The sequence below is a fragment of the Lytechinus pictus genome, chromosome 11 (genome assembly GCF_037042905.1).
Source record: "Lytechinus pictus isolate F3 Inbred chromosome 11, Lp3.0, whole genome shotgun sequence".
Lineage (NCBI taxonomy): Eukaryota > Metazoa > Echinodermata > Echinoidea > Temnopleuroida > Toxopneustidae > Lytechinus > Lytechinus pictus.
The window spans coordinates 31,665,527-31,686,074 of NC_087255.1; the positions used below are offsets into that span (position 1 = coordinate 31,665,527).

The window sequence follows — 20,548 nt, forward strand, 5'->3', positions numbered from 1 at the left end:
GGTATATTCCAAGCATTTTTAGACATCGGTAAAGTATGAATTTCATAGACTGAGTATCAAAATAAAACACTTAAACTGCACAGTGGTCATCGCGAGGGGAAAAGGTACGTAAAATATACCACCTGACTCCAGTATCGGACTGGATAATCTGAACGGACAGCCAGGGCGATCAGCCTCGTCTGCACACGCTAAAATTTAGCATTATGCGGCTCGCGTGCTAAGAATGAACTTGATTTGTCTGTTCATTACGTAACTCATCGTGAAAAATGTTATCCAACATTGATTGCTACACTCGTAATATTTAATGTTATGTACGATATACACAAAATTATGAGATGATAACCCTTCTTCGGGAGAACAATGGTATAGTAGTTCGAATCTAACTATTTTCTTTTAGAAATATAACAAAAAACAACCTGATTTTGAAGGCCTAAAATTTTCTTATGAATGATGGAGAAAATAAGCTACCAACGTTATCAGGTCGGGAAAATTCTATTTAATGTATTAAGATATTTTTTAAAACAACAAAAAATTATGGGGATATTGAAAATAAGGATTTTGAAATGCTATATAAAATTTACGCTATATTTTCATAAATTTTGGCATATTGTATCACTCATCAAAATGACTGGTAATTCGCTTTGTTACACACACTTGCTTATAATTTCGATATAGGTTGATACACCGATAGTCAATATAAATGATAAACATTCATAGTCTTACTAAATTTAAACGATTTCATTAGTTTTTAGGATTTTAATATCGCAGACAATTTGGAGAGTGAGCAAGAAGATGCTCGTAAGCGTCGCTAACAAGACTGTTAGGCGACCTACCGCGAGAGGGCTTTTATAATGGCGGGCTCCACTGAGTTGATACATAGCCTATAGGCGGTTCACGTACGTGTAGTAGAATTGAAGTCAAGGATATAAATGAATTCATCACCACTCAACCGTGCAAGAAGACCTTCCACACTATTTGTATCTTTTTCTCAATTGGACACTGATAGTCAAATGCCCGTACAAAAGGATCTGGTTTGGAAATACCTTGACATACAATTTCAAAAGAGCTGTTTATACATGTACACCAGATACAAAACTGATGACAACTGAACATTCTGTATGTCTGTACTGCATGTGTATCTATAAATACTTCTTTGAACTTGAGCTCACAATATCCATGTAGGACTACAGTACATGTATTTGTAAAAGAAAATGTGCACCATTGTGACTTTCCAATATTATTCTAGATTTTGTCTGATAATTCAACACAAACATTTTTTTTTCATTTTGATGGAAATTAATAGATTCATTTACAGATTCATTGATTTCATTGCCAATTTCAAGGGGGTTTTCTTTCAGTTTTAGAATCATGATTTTGAAACAGCTTAAAACAGTTGTGTTCACATCACTAGTACTTCACAAAACTTTCAAAACGAACAATTCCATAAGGAAATTGTACTAATGGATTTAAGAGTTTGTAGGATGAATGTCACACTGTCAGTTTGTGCAAGAATACATGTACTTGCTTCACTTTGTTTCTTCATCCCCAGTTCATAGACAAATCTGTCATTTCAAGTGATTGACAAGAACAGTCATACCCCCCTCTTAATGCAATCGGTTGAATGGTCCATTATTTGGGTCTCAAGTTGCGCAATCTTTTAACATTGTAATCTCAATAGCACATTCTGAGAATGTTATGTATGGATATGGATACATGGTTTACGCATGCAGAGCAATGGCAACAGTGCTATGATTTAAATTCAGAATGGGAACACAGCAAAGCAAATTATACATGATCATTCAATTCACGCTGTTTCAAGTCTGCCTTCCTGATCGAAGGGGCAGTTGTATTGGAATACCTCACACAGCAGTGCGCAAAACAGGCACTGGTTTAAAGCTGCACAATCATATCAGTCACATGTGAGACGCAAAAGGACGTTCACATTGCATTGTTGGCATGAGTTTAAGCCCTTTTTAACTCTGACTAGGTAGACAACATTGCCATCCATCATGTCAATCCAATATCACGCCTACCTGATTCTCTCTCAAATTGAATCTGTGTTCACACTTTACATGTGAAGTTGTCAATCCTGGGCCATCTTTACAAGAAGTCACATACAGGTAATAAAAAATTGCTGCCATTATTGACCATATACACATCACAAGCACCACTAATACTACACAACTACATGTAATTCACCATCAACACCACCACCGCCACCATCATTCACCATCATCATCACCATAAACATCATCATCATTATCATCAACACCACCACCACCACAATCATCATCATCATCATCATCATCATCATCATCATCATCTTCATCATCATCATCATCACCATCGTCATCACCATCATCCCCACCACCACTATCTTAATCACCACCATCATCATCATAATCAGTCATTACCATCTGTTGATCACCATCATGATCAAAATTACTAATCAAAATCATAATGATCATCTATTACAACCATCATAATAATTGTCATTATATTATTTTCCATTCATACGAAACAATGAAAAACCATTAAAATACAATGTACGAACAAAATATCTTGCTAAATATAAAAAAACTGTAACTTCAGTCCTTCATTAAACATCAAAAGAGAACATCATGAAAATTGATCAGTTTTGAAGACAATTTTTTTTCTTCACCCCTCCACTGTATGTGATCAAACTAACGTCACAACGACCATATCTGGGCTAATAATTCATTATAAAGGGACCATAACAGCGCTACCTGAACAGTCTCGGTTTGATGATCAAAGCATACTGCATGATCATTATAATACTGTGATACTATACTATGGATTGTTCACACACATTAAAACTAGAATGTATATAAAATTGAGACAGAAAATAATACGTATGATCATGAAAAAGAAAGCAAGATGGGAGAAAATGTTTTCTACCGTGTGATCCAAGATTATGACTGCTTGTGTCTGTTTATCAAACGTGTGAGTTCGGCAGTGCATGAATGACATGACATTTTAAACTTTGCAGCTTCAGGTAATTTACGACCAGAATGCCCCCATATATGAACTTGAACAAGACTGACTGACATTTTATCACTGTGAGGAGTAGCGGTACATGTCTAGATCATAAAATAAGAAATAGGCTATACAAAATTGATAGGGATTCCATATTCCTCTTGGCTGACATTATAGTCAAATGTACAAAAATAAAGGCATTGCAATTGTGCTATGCTTTGAAGTTTTTCACCACCACTATTATAAAACTACATGTATATATATATAAAACTTCTTTTCTAAAACGACCATAACAGCTTATATTTGAGAAGTTAAATTATTCCCTGGAATACCAGAAAATCAGAAAAATTAAGTTTAGAAGCTGTATTTTTGATTGAAATATTAACCAACATTAAATATGTGAATTCCCTAACATTTTCACTCAAAAAAAGAAGAGCTAATTTAGCTCTTAAAGAGCATGTATAGTGACTGCACTTCGGAGTAATGATTTGTCTAGTTCAAATTTGAATGAGAAAAATCAGCACTCTGAAGTGCAGTCACTATACACACTCTTTAAGAGCTAAATTAGCTCTTCGTAGCTCTTCATTTTTTAGAGTGTAGCATTGAACCCCCAGATGTTTGCAAATTAGAGTAACGGCTACTTTTGGTATTTTTAGAATCCATAACTTCTTTGCCCCCTGAGAATAGCTCTTAGAATTTATTTTTAAAATCACAATACCCCATTTCAAATCCTTAAAAGTTATACCCCTTTCATAAACCCAATTATGCGGCTAATAGCAGCATAATTTGGTCGTAAAATCGGAGGAGGACCAGAGTTATCCGCATTATTTTGATGCTGCAATTATCCGCATAATAGCAGCATCGGGACAAGATTTTGAGTTTATGAACGTATTTCCAAATAATGCGGATAATTGCCATGGTGCGGTCACAAGGTCACCCTTTTCCAACACAACCGCATCGGAAGGGGCGTGTCCAGTTGTCATGATGATTATCCGCCTTTTCAGGACGGGCGCTCGTAAAAATAATGCGGCTTATTTTTCGGAGTTTGTGAACGCAATTTTTATTGAATTATCCGCATTACTCTTAGGCGGCTAATTGGAGGATAGGTTTATGAAAGGGGTATAAAACCACCAACTTTGTTCAGCAGACAGAAGAAATTAAACAAGCCATGAGCACATGACTGATGCATCAAACACAGATAGCTTTAATATAAACAAACAATATTGGATCTAGATGGTAATTAACAATTTCCTTGGCAAAACAGATATGAATACAGGAGATATCCTCTATATTTAACTTTGGAGTTATAACTGAACTTACATGTAGAGTTAAGCACTTGCAGGGTATATTTATGTAACAGGTCAAAATGAACTGTTTAATGGAAATTCATATATTTTCATATAACTCTTAATCATTTGTCTGTAAGTGATAGACGCCTTCACAGGAAGTGCACAGGAAGTAGTAGAAAGTAGAAATATTTAACAATCTTCATGCTTTTGAAGAAGTATGATTCACACTCTTTCTGGGTAAGAGTGATGCTGAATGGTCTTTGGGTCAAAACATCACATTCCAGAGCTATGAGCTTGCATGACGTAGATAATTATGGTCAAGGCTTAGCATCTGTGAATGGAGAGTGATAACTGCATAAAAGGGAGAGAGGATTTTGCTCCAATTCACTCCTGCACTGCACCCCATTCATGGGGCAGGCAGAGAGGCTTCTTCATTTTCGGGTCAGAATTATAGGTAAGATAATTATCTTATTTTGTCAATTCTGTTAGTTTTGAATAATAGTTTATAAAGTTAGTTCACAATGTATTTTCTATTGTTTTGAACAAGAGGTTTGATTATATTAAAGTGCCATCTTTGTTAGCATAGCATGTTATCTGTCTTAATTAAAGGGGTTTTGTGAATTAAATAATTTATTAGTTATGCATCTGTCTTTGTTACTTCAGATGATTTTTATGTAATTTTTTTTATATTTTGTATTAATCACTTGTACTTGCATACTTGATTGTAGTATGTAGTTATAAAACAGAATGTGTTCGGTTCTAATCTTATAGTGAAACAATTTAGTAAAATGATCTTTAGAGTGAAAGATTTTGGTTAAATTGATTTTGGTTATTGAATTGTTAATTCAATGTTTCAGTTTAGTGTTTTCAGAGTAAAGGGTCACGATGATTGCTTACTATGTGTAATAATTGTTACTTTCCTTTTAAAGGTATTTGACATGACATTCGTGTAGCGGGTGAGGCTATCACCAGAGGAAATATGGTCCTCTAGGCCAGATTGCCAGGGTGAGTGGTTATCATTTATTAACCACTGTATTTCAATGTTAATTTGTTGGCATATTCTAATTGTTGTTTGGTAAATTTCACTTGATGGATGTATTTCATTTATTTGTTGGAAGAGTTATCCATAACGATGGAGGAACCGAATTAGTGATTAGATGAGTTGAATTCAGGCAATATTGATTAGGTTTTAATGAATGGATATAGACAACATGTTTATCATTGATTATTACAAGTCTACTTGACGTCATATTGATGAATGTTTTATCTTGGAGTCACAAGCAAATATGTGTATATTTCGATTTTGTGCATTTTCAAACATATCATAATTCTATTTAATTGTTTTGTTCTTATCGGTTTTTGCAGGTTTTTTCTATCTTGTGTTCTTGTACTTGGAATTTTGTATGTAACGATCCATCGATATTAAACGAACCGAAACACAAGGAATGGTGTCGTGTGTCATCTTTCTACATCAGTTTCCGCGTGTTACATTTATATTACACTATTGTCATAGTTGTAATTTTGTTTTGACCTTCTTTCTGCTTTTAATGTACAGGTAAAACTACAAACTAAGAACCATTTCTACCAAGGATTAATTAAAGATCATTTTCCTTATGCAGGGCTCGACATTAGCAGTGGCCCAGGGCAACCAAAAATGAGAGTCGGGCCACCCAAATATTGTAAATGCCAACACTTAGTGGCCCTGTTGGGCTATTAGTATTATTTTTATTCTTATGTATTCAAAGAGCAAATGAGTTTTAAGAAAGAGGAAGAGAGAAACAACAGGAAGTGGATGGGTAGAACTGCTAGAAGAAGTGGCAGAAAGAGGATGGGGAAAAACAGAGTGGGGGGGGGGAGGAGGAAGAAGCAGGTCAAGAAGGGGGAGGAGATGGAAAAGACAACGATGATGATAAATTTTTGCCAACTTTACTAACTGAAAACTTCAGAGGCAAAGTCACTCAAGACAGAAATAGAAAGATTGATTCATTTTGTTTGTCAAAGAAACAGATGGAACATCTGGAAGTAATCAAAGGAGTCTCAGAAGCAAGATTAGGTTTAATTAACAACATTTATCAATAAAGAAACAAGGCAATCTTCAGTTCACATCCTTCTAAAGTATAATACATACTTAAAATCAAAACGTATACATTCAAATGATTATGTTCAATGGAGTGGTCAATGAACATTCAAGATGTCAATGAAATGAATCAAGATCGCATGAAACAAAAAAAAGGAATTTGTGTTTGGCTCTGAAAATAAATTTGAGCTGTTTTAATAAATTCTTGATATTAATTATTATGTCATGAAAGCAAAGTATATGTGTATCATATTCACAATATTGAGTATTGAGTATATTGAAATTAAAAGAAACATTACATCCCTCTCATTCTGCATGTTCTCCTTCAATATCTATTTCTTTCTCTCTCTCCTGCTCTTCCTGTAAAAACACCCCCCCCCCTTTCATCCCACTTTCTCACCTACAAAGGGAATAATGTTTATAACACACTTTACCTGAATGGTAAATATGGAGGGTTGGTTCCAGCGACCAGTGGTCTGTAAGCTTCCTCAGGGGTTCTCCTCAAGTAAATTACCTGTAAATGAACAATGTTAATCACTTTCATTGCTGGTTAATTGAATACAAGTGTCTGGCACCACGCATCCATCATCAATGAAGTTTGCAGGTGTTCATGCTTCAGTTTGAGCCATGAGCGCAGCCGGCAATGTACTTAATTGGGGGTAGAGACTCGTTGAAATGCACTATAACACTAGAAACTTGTTTTTATTTTATAACTTAAACTACAAGTATAAATTAATCTTTCATTATTTTCACCTGAATGAATACATTTGAATGGCATTTTCTCAAGCTATTGTATCGTAATTCATATCTAATTGAAAATCAAAAGTTATTGTGCCTAGGAAAACTGTTACTTGTATTTATTATGCACATTGAACAAAATTTGAAGATTTGCCAAAAGACTTCTACAGGCCTCGTTTCTGTAGCATGAGAAAGTTACACACATTCATGTGAAACTTCATAGTGCAGAAGTAAAGTCTAATGCATGGCATACAAGTTTAATACATTTTTATCATAATTAGCACCATATTGTAGATTGCTATCATAAATGCCTTAAATCATTGACCTATTCTTGAATGCAGAGGGACAAATGAAAAGAGAATAGGAGAAACAGAGATAAGAGAGAGGGGGGGGGGAGAAGGGGGTTATGGAAGGAAAAAAAAGGGCAGAAACAGGTTGAAATGTCTCAATGTGTACAATAAGCAGGTGGTTTTTCATTTTTTCTTTCAGATTGTCATCAATTAGGGTTCATTCTTGTAAACAGCCAGAATGATCTTAAACCCCAGATTCTAAAAAGTCGCCATGACGATATCTTTTTAACTCCAAAGCAACAATGTACTTACTGAATAGCATCCTATCAGACAGGCTGCATTGGTTCTCTTTTTACTGTCAAATGAAGTATAGTGAACAATCTTCTTGCGGCTGAGCGATGTGGACTGAAAAAGAGGCAAAGAAAATATGCAAACATTACGCCTGATGAAAAATTATGTATTGTAATACTATTTTAGAACAAAAGAAAACCCACATTTAGGTTTGTATTATTAACTCTGAAGGGGTTTTAAATCAAAACTTTATAATCATATCTCTGTTATCATTACATGTAAATATTTTTCATTGATGCTTCTCTCTCTTTTCCCCATTTCATCATTTTTTTTTCATATCAACTGTCAAAGCAAACATGGATTTCATCTGTAGGCATGTACGATGATTACATGCAGGTCTGGGGATGTTGTGCTGCACTCAGTGCATCACCAAGCATACATGCATGCAGGCCTGCACAATGTACACGTCGACTCTGAACTGGAATCAACAAACAGCTTTGCCAAGCCAGGCCAAGTGACCTTTGGTCATGTAGTGTGTACTTTGATGCTATTTTTGCATCATGGGCACTTCAATTTGAAAAGGATGTCAAATATCCATCAAAACACGGAAGATCATGAATTTAATAGTTGGAAATGAAAGACATCTACATGTAATATGCAAATAATGGACACAAACAATTTACAGGTAGTTGATGGTTGTATTGGGAACTGCTACAACATTTAATGTCATAAGATCAACCGATGGAAAGCACCCTAATTAAACATGTACATGTACCTCCATGTATTTGATGTAGGCCTACAAGTATGTTTTACTTTTATAATCTCTTAGTAATAAACTTACTTGCAAATACTTTGCTTGAACACAATTGCCTTACTTTGTAAAGCACATTTAGAGAGAATCTGGTCGATAGATAGACCATACTTCATAAACCATCTTCATAAATATCATTTAAAGTATGTCGGTTCTGTACAATAGGCCTAAATGTAGGCCTACATTGCAGTCACCACTCACTTTCACAATGTGAACACTGCCAACCAATTACACTTTCATTTCAATGTTTACAGATAATAAACATTACGGTACATGGCTGATCCTCATTCCACTGGGAATTCTCTCATTTGCAAATGCCAATGGTGTTGGATTCTGACTGACCACCACAAATTATAGGCCCAAATATGTGTACTTCTGTATGAAAGGCTTTTATTGATCACCAATCAGAATCCTTTTACAAATTATATTACATGTACAGTACCTTTCAATAGAATATGTGATTGTGGAGTTAGTTTTAGTGGTCAATCAAATGCTTTATTCCATTCACCACTCAAACTTTTCAGCATAACATTAAAAAAGAGAAGAAATTGGTGTACAGCACTCCAGCTCAATTTAGCTATAAATTTGGACTGAAATTCAGAAGTAGTATGCAGGCCTACATGTACTACATGTATATGCATCAACAGAATGTATGATTTCAAAACCAACATTTGTATTTTCATTATCATCATTTATCAGCATCTACATGTGCATTTAAAAAAAGAGTAGATTTTTCCATGGAAAGTTGCCAGGACTGGTCAACATGAAACAATGTACACAGTACATACATTTGCTAAATCTGTGGTGAAACAATATTACATATACATATAACCATCTTTCTCAATTCCCCCAATTTATTCCCTTCTTTCGATCTATCTCTCTCTTTCTCTTTGAGTCACTCTCCTGCAGTCTTGCTCAAGGCACACTCTTTCAAACCCTTAAGAAGTGCATTTGTACCTGTTGATTGTAGTACATTCTGCAACAATGGCATACTAAGTATATTAGTAGACCGGCCAAAACGATTTTTTATACTTTGGACGGCAAAATTTGTTAATGCTTGCTAATGCTTGGCATCCCAGCTAATAGTCTTGCAAAAATACCCAGGAATAGCATACGGCCGGATGCCAAGCGTAATTTTGCGTGAAACTGTCATTTTTAGCGTAAAATTTGAAAGAATGTCGAAAATCACGCATGTTGATATTTTGACGGATTATTTTAATATTTTTGATTATCTTTGATATGCAGTTATTTTTATTCAGAGTTTCAAATTATAAGTCTCATAAATATGCATTTCAAATTTGAATATTACACACACACATAAGGCACAGGGAAACATAAAACCGCGATTTCCTCCAAATAAAAGTTTGTGAAAACTATCAATAGTTTAAAGTTGTTTACGCAACTTAAATTCTTTGATTTATAAGCGTTTCTCAATCGAATGTATAGTAAATATCCTAATGCCACAAAAATTAAAATAATTTTCAAGTAAGATGGAATATATCTCATTTTATTTTATCCGAAAGGAGACAATGTGCATTTTACCAGGCGCGCATTTTGAAAGAAATATTGAAAATACCGTACATTATGTACATAATTACATGTATAAGTACATACTAAAGCGAGTTTTTAATTACATGTATAAATACATACTAAAGTGAGTTTTTAATTGAATAGCCCAATTTGTCAATTCTTTGCATCCCAGCTCAAATTCTTGCGGAAATACTGAGGAATAACGTACGGGCGGATGCCACGTGCACTTTTGCGTGAAAGTATCATTTTTTGCGTGAAATCTGAAAGAATGTCGAAAATCACGCATTTTGATATTTTGACGGATTATCATCATATTTTTTATTATCTTTGTATGGAATTATTTTTATTCAGAGTTTTAAATTATAAGTCTAGTAAATATGCATTTCAATTTGGAATATTACACACACATATATGGCAATATGAAATATAAAATCGTGATTTACTAAAAATAATAGTTTGTGAAAACTATCAATAGTATAATTTTTGTGTTCCGCATCTCAATTTCGTCAATTTTAGCGCTAACCGAATAAATACATAATAATTGTTGTCATGGCACATATAGTGAAAACAAATGTTGAAATAAGATGCAAGATATATCATTTTATGTTATACATGCGAAAGATAACAATGTACATATATCGGATGCGCATTTCTGATAAAATACAAACAGCGCACAATATTACATCTATATTTCACATACTAATATTAATCAGTGCGATACTCGTCATGATAGTATATAGGATTATGTTTACTTTTGTAGAGTTCGATCTTCTTGCTATTTCCGCGAATTAATTGGTGCTGAACGTAAATCTACCTGTGGCGATATTCATAAATAGGTCTGATATTTAATTTGCCGTTGCCATGGTAATATTAATTTTGTAGGAATATCTATATCCAAAATCATAGAAACAGTAGCGTACCTAGGATTTTCCACGGGGGGGGGGGGGGGGGGCAAAACCGTCGGCCATAAATTTGACAAGCAAAAAAAAGTCTTCAAGCTCCTCAGAGGGGGGGGGGGGCAAAAAAGGTCTTCAAGCTCGTCGGGGGGGGGGGGGGGGGGCATGGATACGTCTCATTGGTTGGGACTCGTCAGGGGGCAGACTGCCCCCTCTGCCCCCCCCCCCCCCCGTAGGTACGCTAGTGCATAAAAAATAAACATGTATGAATAAAACGATCGAATTAGCATTTTTAAACTACTCTGTCAATCTACATTTGACTTCAATTATTGGATTATCAAAGTCTAAAAAAATATGGCCGTTACCACGGCAATACCAATTTTTTGTCTCGCCTGCATGCATAGCAGAGCAGGACTAAAGGAGCCAGGGGGGGGGCAGGGGTATATCCCCTGCATGAGTTGTGACTCGTCGGGGGGCAGTCTGCCCCCCCCCCCTTTACGCTAGTGGTATATTATCTTGAAAACGGGACACTTTCAGCTCCATGTAATCCTTTCGGACACTACACATGACCTTAGGCAGCGGGAGGAGGGGGGGGGGTGGGGAAGAGGCAGTTGCAGCCAGAAATTTTGTAACTCGTTTTAAGTATGTACTTATTCATGTAATTATGTTAATAATTAACAGTATCTTCAATTTTACATTCGAAATGCCCCCCCTCCCCGCTAAATTTTGCATGCCCCCTTTCGCAAAATATTTCTTCCATCTTACTTGACATTTTTTTAAATATTTGTGACATTAGAAACGATCGATATTCAATAGATGAACCAATTTAAATCGAAGAAAATAACTTGTAAAAAAAATTTAGAACTATTGATAGTGTTCACAAACTTCTATTTTGAGTAAATCACGATTTTTTATGTCATATTGCCATATATGTGTGTGTAATATTCCAAATTGAAATGCATATTTAGTAGATTTATAATTTGAAACTCTGAATAAAAATAATTCCATATCAAAGATAATAAAAATATGATGATAATCCGTCAAAATATCAAAATGCGTGATTTTCGACATTCTTTCAGATTTTACGCTAAAAATGACAGTTTCACGCAAAACTGCGCTTGGCATCCGCCCGTACGCTATTCCTCAGGACTTCCGCAAGACTTTTAGCTGGGATGCAAAGAATTGACAAATTGTGCTATCCAATTAAAAACTCGCTTTAGAATGCACTTATACATGTAATTAAAAACTCGCTTTAGTATGTACTTATACATGTAATTATGTACATAATGTACGGTATTTTCAATTTTTCTTTTAAAATGCGCACCTGGTAAAATGCACATTGTCTCCTTTCGGATAACATAAAGTGAGATATCTTCCATCTTACTTGAAAATTCTTTTAATATTTGTGACATTAGGACATTTACTACACATTTGATGGATAAACGCAGTTAAATCGAAGAATTTAAGCTGCGTAAAAAAACTTCAAACTATTGATAGTTTTCACAAACTTTTATTTGGAGGAAATCGCGGTTTTATGTTTCCCTGTTCCATATGTGTGTGTGTAATATTCAAATTTAAAATGCATATTTATGAAACTTATAATTTGAAACTCTGAATAAAAATAATTTCATATCAAAGATAATTAAAAATATGATGATAATCCGTCAAAATATCAAAATGCGTAATTTTCGACATTCTTTCAGTTTTTACGCTAAAAATGACACTTTCACGCAAAATTGCGCTTGGCATCCGGCCGTACGCTATTCCTGGGTATTTTTTCAAGACTTTTAGCTGGAATGCCAAGCATTAACAAATTTTGCCGTCGAATCCTTATCTAGAGCACTTTTTTACTTTTGGCCGGTCTACTATATCTTGTGACTTGATACACAATATTTTTCAGTGCAAAACTAAATGTAATGTGCATCACATGGGGGGGGGGGGGCATATATACTTGTACAAATTTTCATCATAATAAGCTGTGACCAAATTACAATTTTTGTTCATATTCATACAAAGTACATTGTAATCGACAGGAAATATGAAGTGAGGTTCAAAAGTTTGAATCTCATGCACAACTGCATATCACGACTTCTACGAGTATGGGGCATTTTTCTTGTGTCTATCTATGACACGATCAGTGTATATAAAGGCCTACCATGTACATGTATACGCTATCATTTTGGGAATTTTAAGGAAAAGCTCTAAATCAACAACAGACTTTGTACAGGCCGGCTAGGTTGAAGATTCTTCTGTGAATTGAACCAAGAGCACCCTATGGTACTAATCCCCATTCATACTCATAGATGCATAAATACAGGCCTCCATGATAATTTTCAGACGAAAATACAGAATTTATATTACTCTCTACTTTTGTCTAATTCCTCTTTTCTCCCCCCCCCCCCATTTTCATCCCTTTAAAGATAATGGGAAATGCTATAATAGGGTATTCACCTCACTTTTGTAGATTAAAAATTGTGATAGAATATCTCACCTTTAATTTCTTGTTGAGCTTACAACAGTATCTGTACAGGAGAGCTAGGTTCAATGGTCCAAAATCGGCATAGAAGCTGCAATAAAAGGAAACATAAAATTAAGAGTTACTGGTAGTATAAAGGTGAATGCAAATATATTGACAATAATGTTGCCAAGGTTTTTTTTATAAACATTTTTTAAGTCTCACAAGGTTTCATGTTTTGGTTTAATTGGTATGGTTATTTTTATTGTCGATGCAGTGTATGTACATGTATCTCCTCACAAAACAAAGCATGTTTGGCTGGATGCATACTCATCAGAGATTACCATTGATCAGTTAAAGACTAGAGCTAACACAGCATTAAATCTATGAACATAAAATGATCAACTGCCTTTAATAATTCTTATTCTTTATGAATTATTAAAAGGAATTTAGTGCAATTGATTAATTTTTTATTTTCATGTTTTATGTTTACAAGTTACTTTGGTATTTTGGGTGATAAAGTTGTAGTTCTATTATAATATAATCCATAAGATACAAAGATGGCTAGATGTGTACTCCTTTTATTTTTTGTAAATGGAACTTCAATAGTCAATGCATCAGTGTAGAGTAACCCAAAGTCAAATCTATCTACATGTAGTAGGCTAATGTTTTGCCAACATATACTGTCAAGTCACAGATATTGAAAAGTTCCTCAAGAAAAGGAGAACAGCTTTGCAAATACTTGGCAGGAAACCAAGCAAATAGAGAAACCAATGTTTGTTTTAACAATGCATCTAGTGACCTAATAACAAGTTCTTGACAAATAACTTTGCCAAACAGAAGTTTTGGGTTGCAAGTCAGATCTGCACTCTGAAGAACTCTACAGAGTAGATGCAATGTGACCTTGGGATATGTACATGTATCTCATACCCCTTTCATAAACCCAATTATGCGGCTAATAGCAGCATAATTTGGTCGTAAAATCGGAGGAGGACCAGAGTTATCCGCATTATTTTGATGCTGCAATTATCCACATAATAGCAGCATCGGGACAAGATTTTGAGTTTATGAACGTATTTCCAAATAATGCGGATAATTGCCATGGTGCGGTCACAAGGTCACCCTTTTCCAACACAACCGCATCGGAGGGGGCGTGTCCAGTTGTCATGACGATTATCCGCCTTTTTCAGGACGGGCACTCGTAAAAATAATGCGGATAATTTTCGGAGTTTGTGAACGCAATTTTTATTGAATTACCCGCATTACTATTAGGCGGCTAATTGGAGGATAGGTTTATGAAAGGGGTATCAAACATTATGCCTTGCTAGTAGAGCCCTGAGCTGTATTTTGTGTAAATGTAAAACAAATAGGTACAATCAATGTTTGTCTAATCGATTGTAACTTTTGCACAAAATTTGCGATAGATATACAATACAGTACTGTACATACTGTACAGTAATCAATTGTAAAAACAATTGTATTTTTGGATTGACTTTTACCCCAAGGAAGTACATATCGGGCCCAGATACTGTACATACTAATTACTATGTAATCTAGATGATAGGCCTGTTTGGGGTATTGAAGGAGTGCAAAATACTAACAGGGAAGAATGGATCTACATTGGTGCTAAAAGTTAGTAAACCCTACCAGAAAATGTCAATATTTAAAGTGTTCAAGTTCTGCCATGATTTGAAGGTTTAATTGTGAAGACAGGTGACAAAATATTACACTAAATAAAGTTTGCTTTGTTTTGACAAAAGAAATTTATCCAAGACTTTACAAATCATGTGCTACAGCAATCATGATCAATGTAGGCCTCACAGTACATGGACATGTATGAGGTACATGCCATGTATTGTATACAGAGAAAATGAAATTGGGTGAAAAGAAAACATGGATTAATATGGGGCAAACTTTTAAATGGCTACATTACAATGTGTAATAAAAAAAGAGAACTACAATGCAAGAAAAAAACAAATAAACAGAAGAAATTGAAACAAATTTTGAGAGTATAAAGAGAGAGAAAAGAGCTGAATGAAAGAAAGAATATACTTGGAAGGATAGAACAGACCAAATGACAAGAGGAGAAAAAAAAAAGAGAGGAAGAAATGTGGGCAGTGTTGAAAGAAAGTGAAAAGGACCTACAATTTACCCAAGAGAGCTGACCCTAAATTAGCTACTTCCCATTGCTAGAGTACACTGGGGTTGGGGTATCCTGTTGAAATTTATGAAGGCTGAAAATTTGGACAGGTTGCTTATTTTTTCTCCTCAATTTCATACAGTATGCCAGACTTAGATTCATTGACTTGGACATACATGTACTTCAGGAGTTGTCATTGGTAGTCACTCACTCAGTTGATGAATATTTAAAGAGGAGAGTTCCCAACTTCTTAGTTAAAATTAGGAATTGTAATTGATTTAATGTGGAATGGTATTTTATCAATGCAAATCATACAGCAGTACTGTACTCTGACCAAGAGCAGGTTCTAGCTCCAATGCAAGTTCAAGAGCTATGAACTCATGACATAAGTTCTTGCTTGTCATATTTGTTCCCATTCTTTTCTTAAATCATTTTTTTTGAAGTTTTATGCAGGTACATGTATAATACAGTATTTTTCAGATTGATATTTTGGGGGAGAAAACCTTAATGGATTTCCTGCACTCATTATATTAGTCACATTGTCAGTTTAAAGTATTTAAACTAAAATACATTTACATTACATTAAACTTTGATTAAATTTTAAAGGAAAAAAAACACTTACTTTTCATATTGCAATTCATCGTCAATACAGAAATAGTGTGTGTTTGTTGTACTCCTTGGTTTGTTCCTTAATGTTGCAAAGTAGAGGCGATCTGAAAAAGAACAACAGATGAATGGTAATTTACTAATGTCATCATTTATCAAAGAATACATAGGTGAAAGGTCACACAAATTCATGTCTGAAAAATATCAATTCATCTACATGTATGTTAAGAAAACCAGATTAGAATCTGCCTTTTTTGTTATTGATGCCTGAACATCATACCCCATCCCAATGTAGATTTTTACTCAGTTTAATTTGAAACAACTCATTTATCAATATCTTTGACTTTAATAAATGGCTACACTATGGTAGTTTTTTTTATGATGGTGGTCCCCAAGTCTGCGCACCTAACAATTTGAGTTAACTTTTAAGATTTAACATGAATTTCTTTTTAATTCACAAAATCTTTCAGTTAATAATGTTCCTTATTATGAGTAAGTGTAACAAATATCTCATAAAAATTTGAAAGAAATAAAGGAATTTCTTGGAAAAAACCTTGGCAGTCATTTTCAGATTGAAAAGAAAAATGGTACCCATGTCTGCGCACCCATTCACTTTGCACACGATTCTGGGATTTTGTGGAGAAAGGCTGCATTTTGAGGTCATCACATGAAATGCCCTAAATTCATTATTTTCCCACCATTTTGAGACAGATTTTTTAATGAATATCTGTCTATGTATTTATGTGTAAAGTCTGTGTTCGTTGCATATCTTCTTTTACTAGAAGCGCACAGATACGCGTGTGTGCAGACAAAGGGGACTGCGCAGACTTGGGGGAACTTGCCAAACAGTATCGTTCTATTAATTTTCTGTTTAAAACAATGCAATACATTTAGATCTACATGTAGACCTACATGTACACAGACATGACAGACAGATACATTGTATTCATTTTTTTAAATCTGAGTCAAAATGGTGAAAAAAACAAATATTGAATTAAGGAATTTTATGTCATGGCCTCAAGGTTTCGCCTTTCTCATCGAAATCCCAGGTCTAATCGTGTGTCGAGTGGATGGTGTGCTGACATGGCGCACAATCTTTTTTTTTCAATCTGAAAATCACAGGCTGCTGTTTTAGAAAGAATACCATTGATATATTGTTTAAATTCTAAAAAAATTACACACTTGCTCATGTGAATATAAATAAAGACATTTGAATTCATGTTTAATCTACTAGTTCATTTTTTTAGATCTTCTTGCCATCTACTCAACTTGTATGAGAAAAAATTTAAATTGAAGTTCAAGATGCGAAAATCAGATCTAAGTTAGTAAGTATGACTATGTAACAGAAAATTGGGCGCTGGGAAACCGTTAAACACCCCAATGCCCATCAGAACAAAATTAAGAAACTTCAGGTCCCCATTTCATCATTTTCCCAACTGCTAGACTAGGGTCTATTTAATTTTGGATGTTCCAAACTTTACGAATTACGTTACACTTCAGCATGAATTCAGTTCAGTCTCAAACTCTCTCAGTCTCACCTTGGATAATTTCTGATGCACTCATCAATTCATTGACATTATCATCTGCCATTATGACACCAGTTTCAAGGCTGTTACTTAATTTTATTGTCAATCCTTTTTCCTTTTTTTCCAAGTCCCAGGCCAGAAGGAAAATCAGTCAAGAATTTCTCTGCTTCAATTTTGTTGTTGTTGCTTGAGTTCACACACTCATTTTTACACACATCCAACTTCCCAGTCACAGCAGTGCGAGCAATCAACCCGTTCGGCCAGTCACAGCACCAAATTCATTCATATGATGCGGATATGGCTGCGGAAGATCTTGGCTTGTTTCCCGTGCACTTCTGGCGGCGAATAGGTTCCAAACGGGTCCCAATTTCAGATAGCAAGGTCCTTGAATCTCAAATGACACCTGAAATTTTCGGTAGCTAAGATGTTAAGCCACCTGAATGCTTCGTAATGAGTTCCGATCCGCTCAACAAGTTATGTTTTCTTCATTTTCTTAGAGGTTATGTGTTTTGATGCGTCGGGCTACCTGTTCCACCGTTCAGCCATGTTTGAAGATTGAGGATAATATGTGACGTCACACTCACATGTCGGCAATTCAGCCAATGGGAAACTTGGATACCAAACTTGTGTAGTGATATGCTAATGAGAGCTCAACATCAACAAAACCATAATAAGAAATCGTAATATACAATCAATTCAATTCAATTCATTTCAATTCAATTAATCTCCTCTTCCAATATTTTCATATTTACAATGATAGTTAAATTTGCATATACCGGTATATATAAAATAAAATTTTGTAATCAATTTGTGCAATACAATAACAACATGAAATCGGAAAGGAATGAGATCGACATAAAAAAGCAGAGCTTGTAATTGTATATTGAACTGACTTTTCTATGGTTAAAAAAAAAAGAAGATAAAAACGATATAAATGTAAAAAAATATAGAATAATACGAGCCACGCAGTTTCATTTAAGTTTTTAATTGCAGAGTTCCATTGAGATAAAAAAAAATCAAATGTAGGGGATGTCACCGCTTTTCATATGACAAAGAGGGCACAAGAATTGCGTTCTGCATTCACTTTTCTGAACGCATGAAGTTTATTGTCATGATTTTTATCAAATTATTACGAATACTTAATAATGTAATAGTGCGTGATTAAAAGTTAAGAAAACAAATCAGTTTAAAAATATTAATAATGATAACTCTAATAAACCAATTTTCAACAGAAAACCTGAAACATAAAAGGTAAAATTGCAAAACGCCCTTTAGTAATTTCTTGCAATACGTTCCAAAGATTACAAGTACTAGTATTATAGGCTTCAGTTGAAGTGTATACAGCGAAGTTTCTAATTGTCAGCATTTCCTACTTAACCCCAAAGGCTCAAGTTCCGTCAAATATTTGGGTTTGGTTTGGTTTGGGTTTATTATCTGTTTAAAAATCAAAGCATTGTACAAAACTCACACAACTTCGCATTATAATTATAAACACTTAAAAAATACGGATGGATCACTCAATTATTCAGAGCCATTGATAAAGCGATTATGTTCTTCCTGACCTATATTACCTTCAATTTTTCACCAGAAAGGGATCACATTGTTTTTTTTTTTTTTTTTTTTTTTTTCTGCACTAACGCAAAACCGCCCCAACATTGGGCGGCTAAGAATGGGGAAAGAGAAAGACCAACACGCTTGAAAGTTTAAAAAATCCCATATGAACTTTTAAGAGTCGCGAATGTCGGATTTTTATGTATTTATTATCATGCACTCGTGGGTGCACGGAACACACTTTTCAGCTGGATTGAAAATCAAGGGGAAACCTGCAATTTCTTGAATTTTAGTGCATGTTATATGGGAGAGCTGTATAGCTATCCTTGCTACCTGTTACAATATTCTCATCAAATTCCCAAAGACGCGTTGAAGTAATTCGCTATAGGCCAGTATCATAGAGATGTATAGTATACATCTCTATGGCCAGTGGCGTACCTGGGATTTTTCACAGGGGGGGGGGGGCAAAACCGTCCGCCAAAAAAATTGACAAGCAAAAAAAAAAAAAAAAAAAAAAAAAAGGTCTTCAATCACAAATGAAGGATTTCATACCATCGTCAGGGGGAGCAATAAAGGTCTTCAAGCTCGTCAGGGGGGGGGGCAGGGATACGTCCTTTGCATGGGTTGTGGCTCGTCAGGGGGGGCAGACTGCCCCTCTGCCCCCCCCCCCCCCCCCCCCGTAGGTACGCTAGTGTCTATGGCCAGTATAGACTTCATTCATTTCCCGTATTCATTCATCCACCAATAAATTATGACACAAGAGATGGCGCTATACCAGGAAGAATTTCTTCAATCGTGAGTGTTTCGTCCATGAACAGCTTCAGATGCAATGAACAAAAATAACTTCCTCTGTCATGCTTGAAGGGTGAACATTTGCTCATTTTCACTTAAATGTATTTGTCTTTTTTTTCAACATTTTTTTCGGGAGGAACATTTTATTATACTTAATTTCAAAAGGGGTTAGCAATTGTTTTAATACACCCTATATAGACCTATTATACTACTCAACTTATTTTCCCCTAACTCTTTCTACTATAGGCTCCCAGTAAATGTTCACCATTTTTTGTAAACGAATGGGGCTGTTTCTATCGATGGATTGTTTCACGTCACGACGCTGGTTTAAAGTTATGCTGAAATGTATTTTATTTCTGTTATTTTCTACAAAAAACCAGGGGCGGATCCAGCTTTCGCCAATAGGGGGGGGGGGGCGAAAAATATTTTCATCAACATTTTTCTCGATTGGCCGCTATAATCTGATTTTTTTTGTTGGTTTTTCAGGGGGTAGTCCTATAAGTAAAGACTGAAGTTTTAGTTTTAATTGCTATAAACAAGATAATGTATCTCATGGGTC

The 20,548-nt window shown here is 35.0% G+C and overlaps 1 protein-coding gene and 1 long non-coding RNA gene across 2 annotated transcripts; one reads left to right on the forward strand and one right to left on the reverse strand.

Annotated features, from left to right (window-relative positions):
- The first annotated feature begins 4,403 nt into the window (after positions 1–4,403).
- Positions 4,404–5,788, forward strand: LOC135155905 (uncharacterized). Its single transcript, XR_010295037.1, has 3 exons — positions 4,404–4,740; positions 5,216–5,291; positions 5,652–5,788. It is a non-coding gene; the product is annotated as an uncharacterized LOC135155905 (long non-coding RNA).
- Positions 4,985–18,218, reverse strand: LOC129271676 (dual specificity protein phosphatase CDC14A-like). The gene is made up of 5 exons (XM_054908962.2): positions 17,659–18,218; positions 16,137–16,227; positions 13,411–13,486; positions 7,704–7,796; positions 4,985–6,877 (listed from the first exon to the last, which is right to left on the reverse strand). Exons 1-5 carry the CDS (start codon positions 17,708–17,710, stop codon positions 6,794–6,796), a joined length of 396 nt encoding a protein of 131 aa, XP_054764937.1. The 5' UTR covers positions 17,711–18,218; the 3' UTR covers positions 4,985–6,793.
- Between the last annotated feature and the right edge of the window lie 2,330 nt (positions 18,219–20,548).

Bases quoted from the DNA above. Each gene is read 5' to 3' on its own strand.
- LOC129271676 (XM_054908962.2), bottom strand. From the start codon at position 17,710: ATGGCAGATGATAATGTCAATGAATTGATGAGTGCATCAGAAATTATC. The intron at 16,228-17,658 runs GTGAGACTGAGA...GTTCTTTTTCAG, and splicing joins TGCATCAGAAATTATCCAAG to ATCGCCTCTACTTTGCAACA. The intron at 13,487-16,136 runs GTAAGTGTTTTT...CTTTTATTGCAG, and splicing joins GATGAATTGCAATATGAAAA to CTTCTATGCCGATTTTGGAC.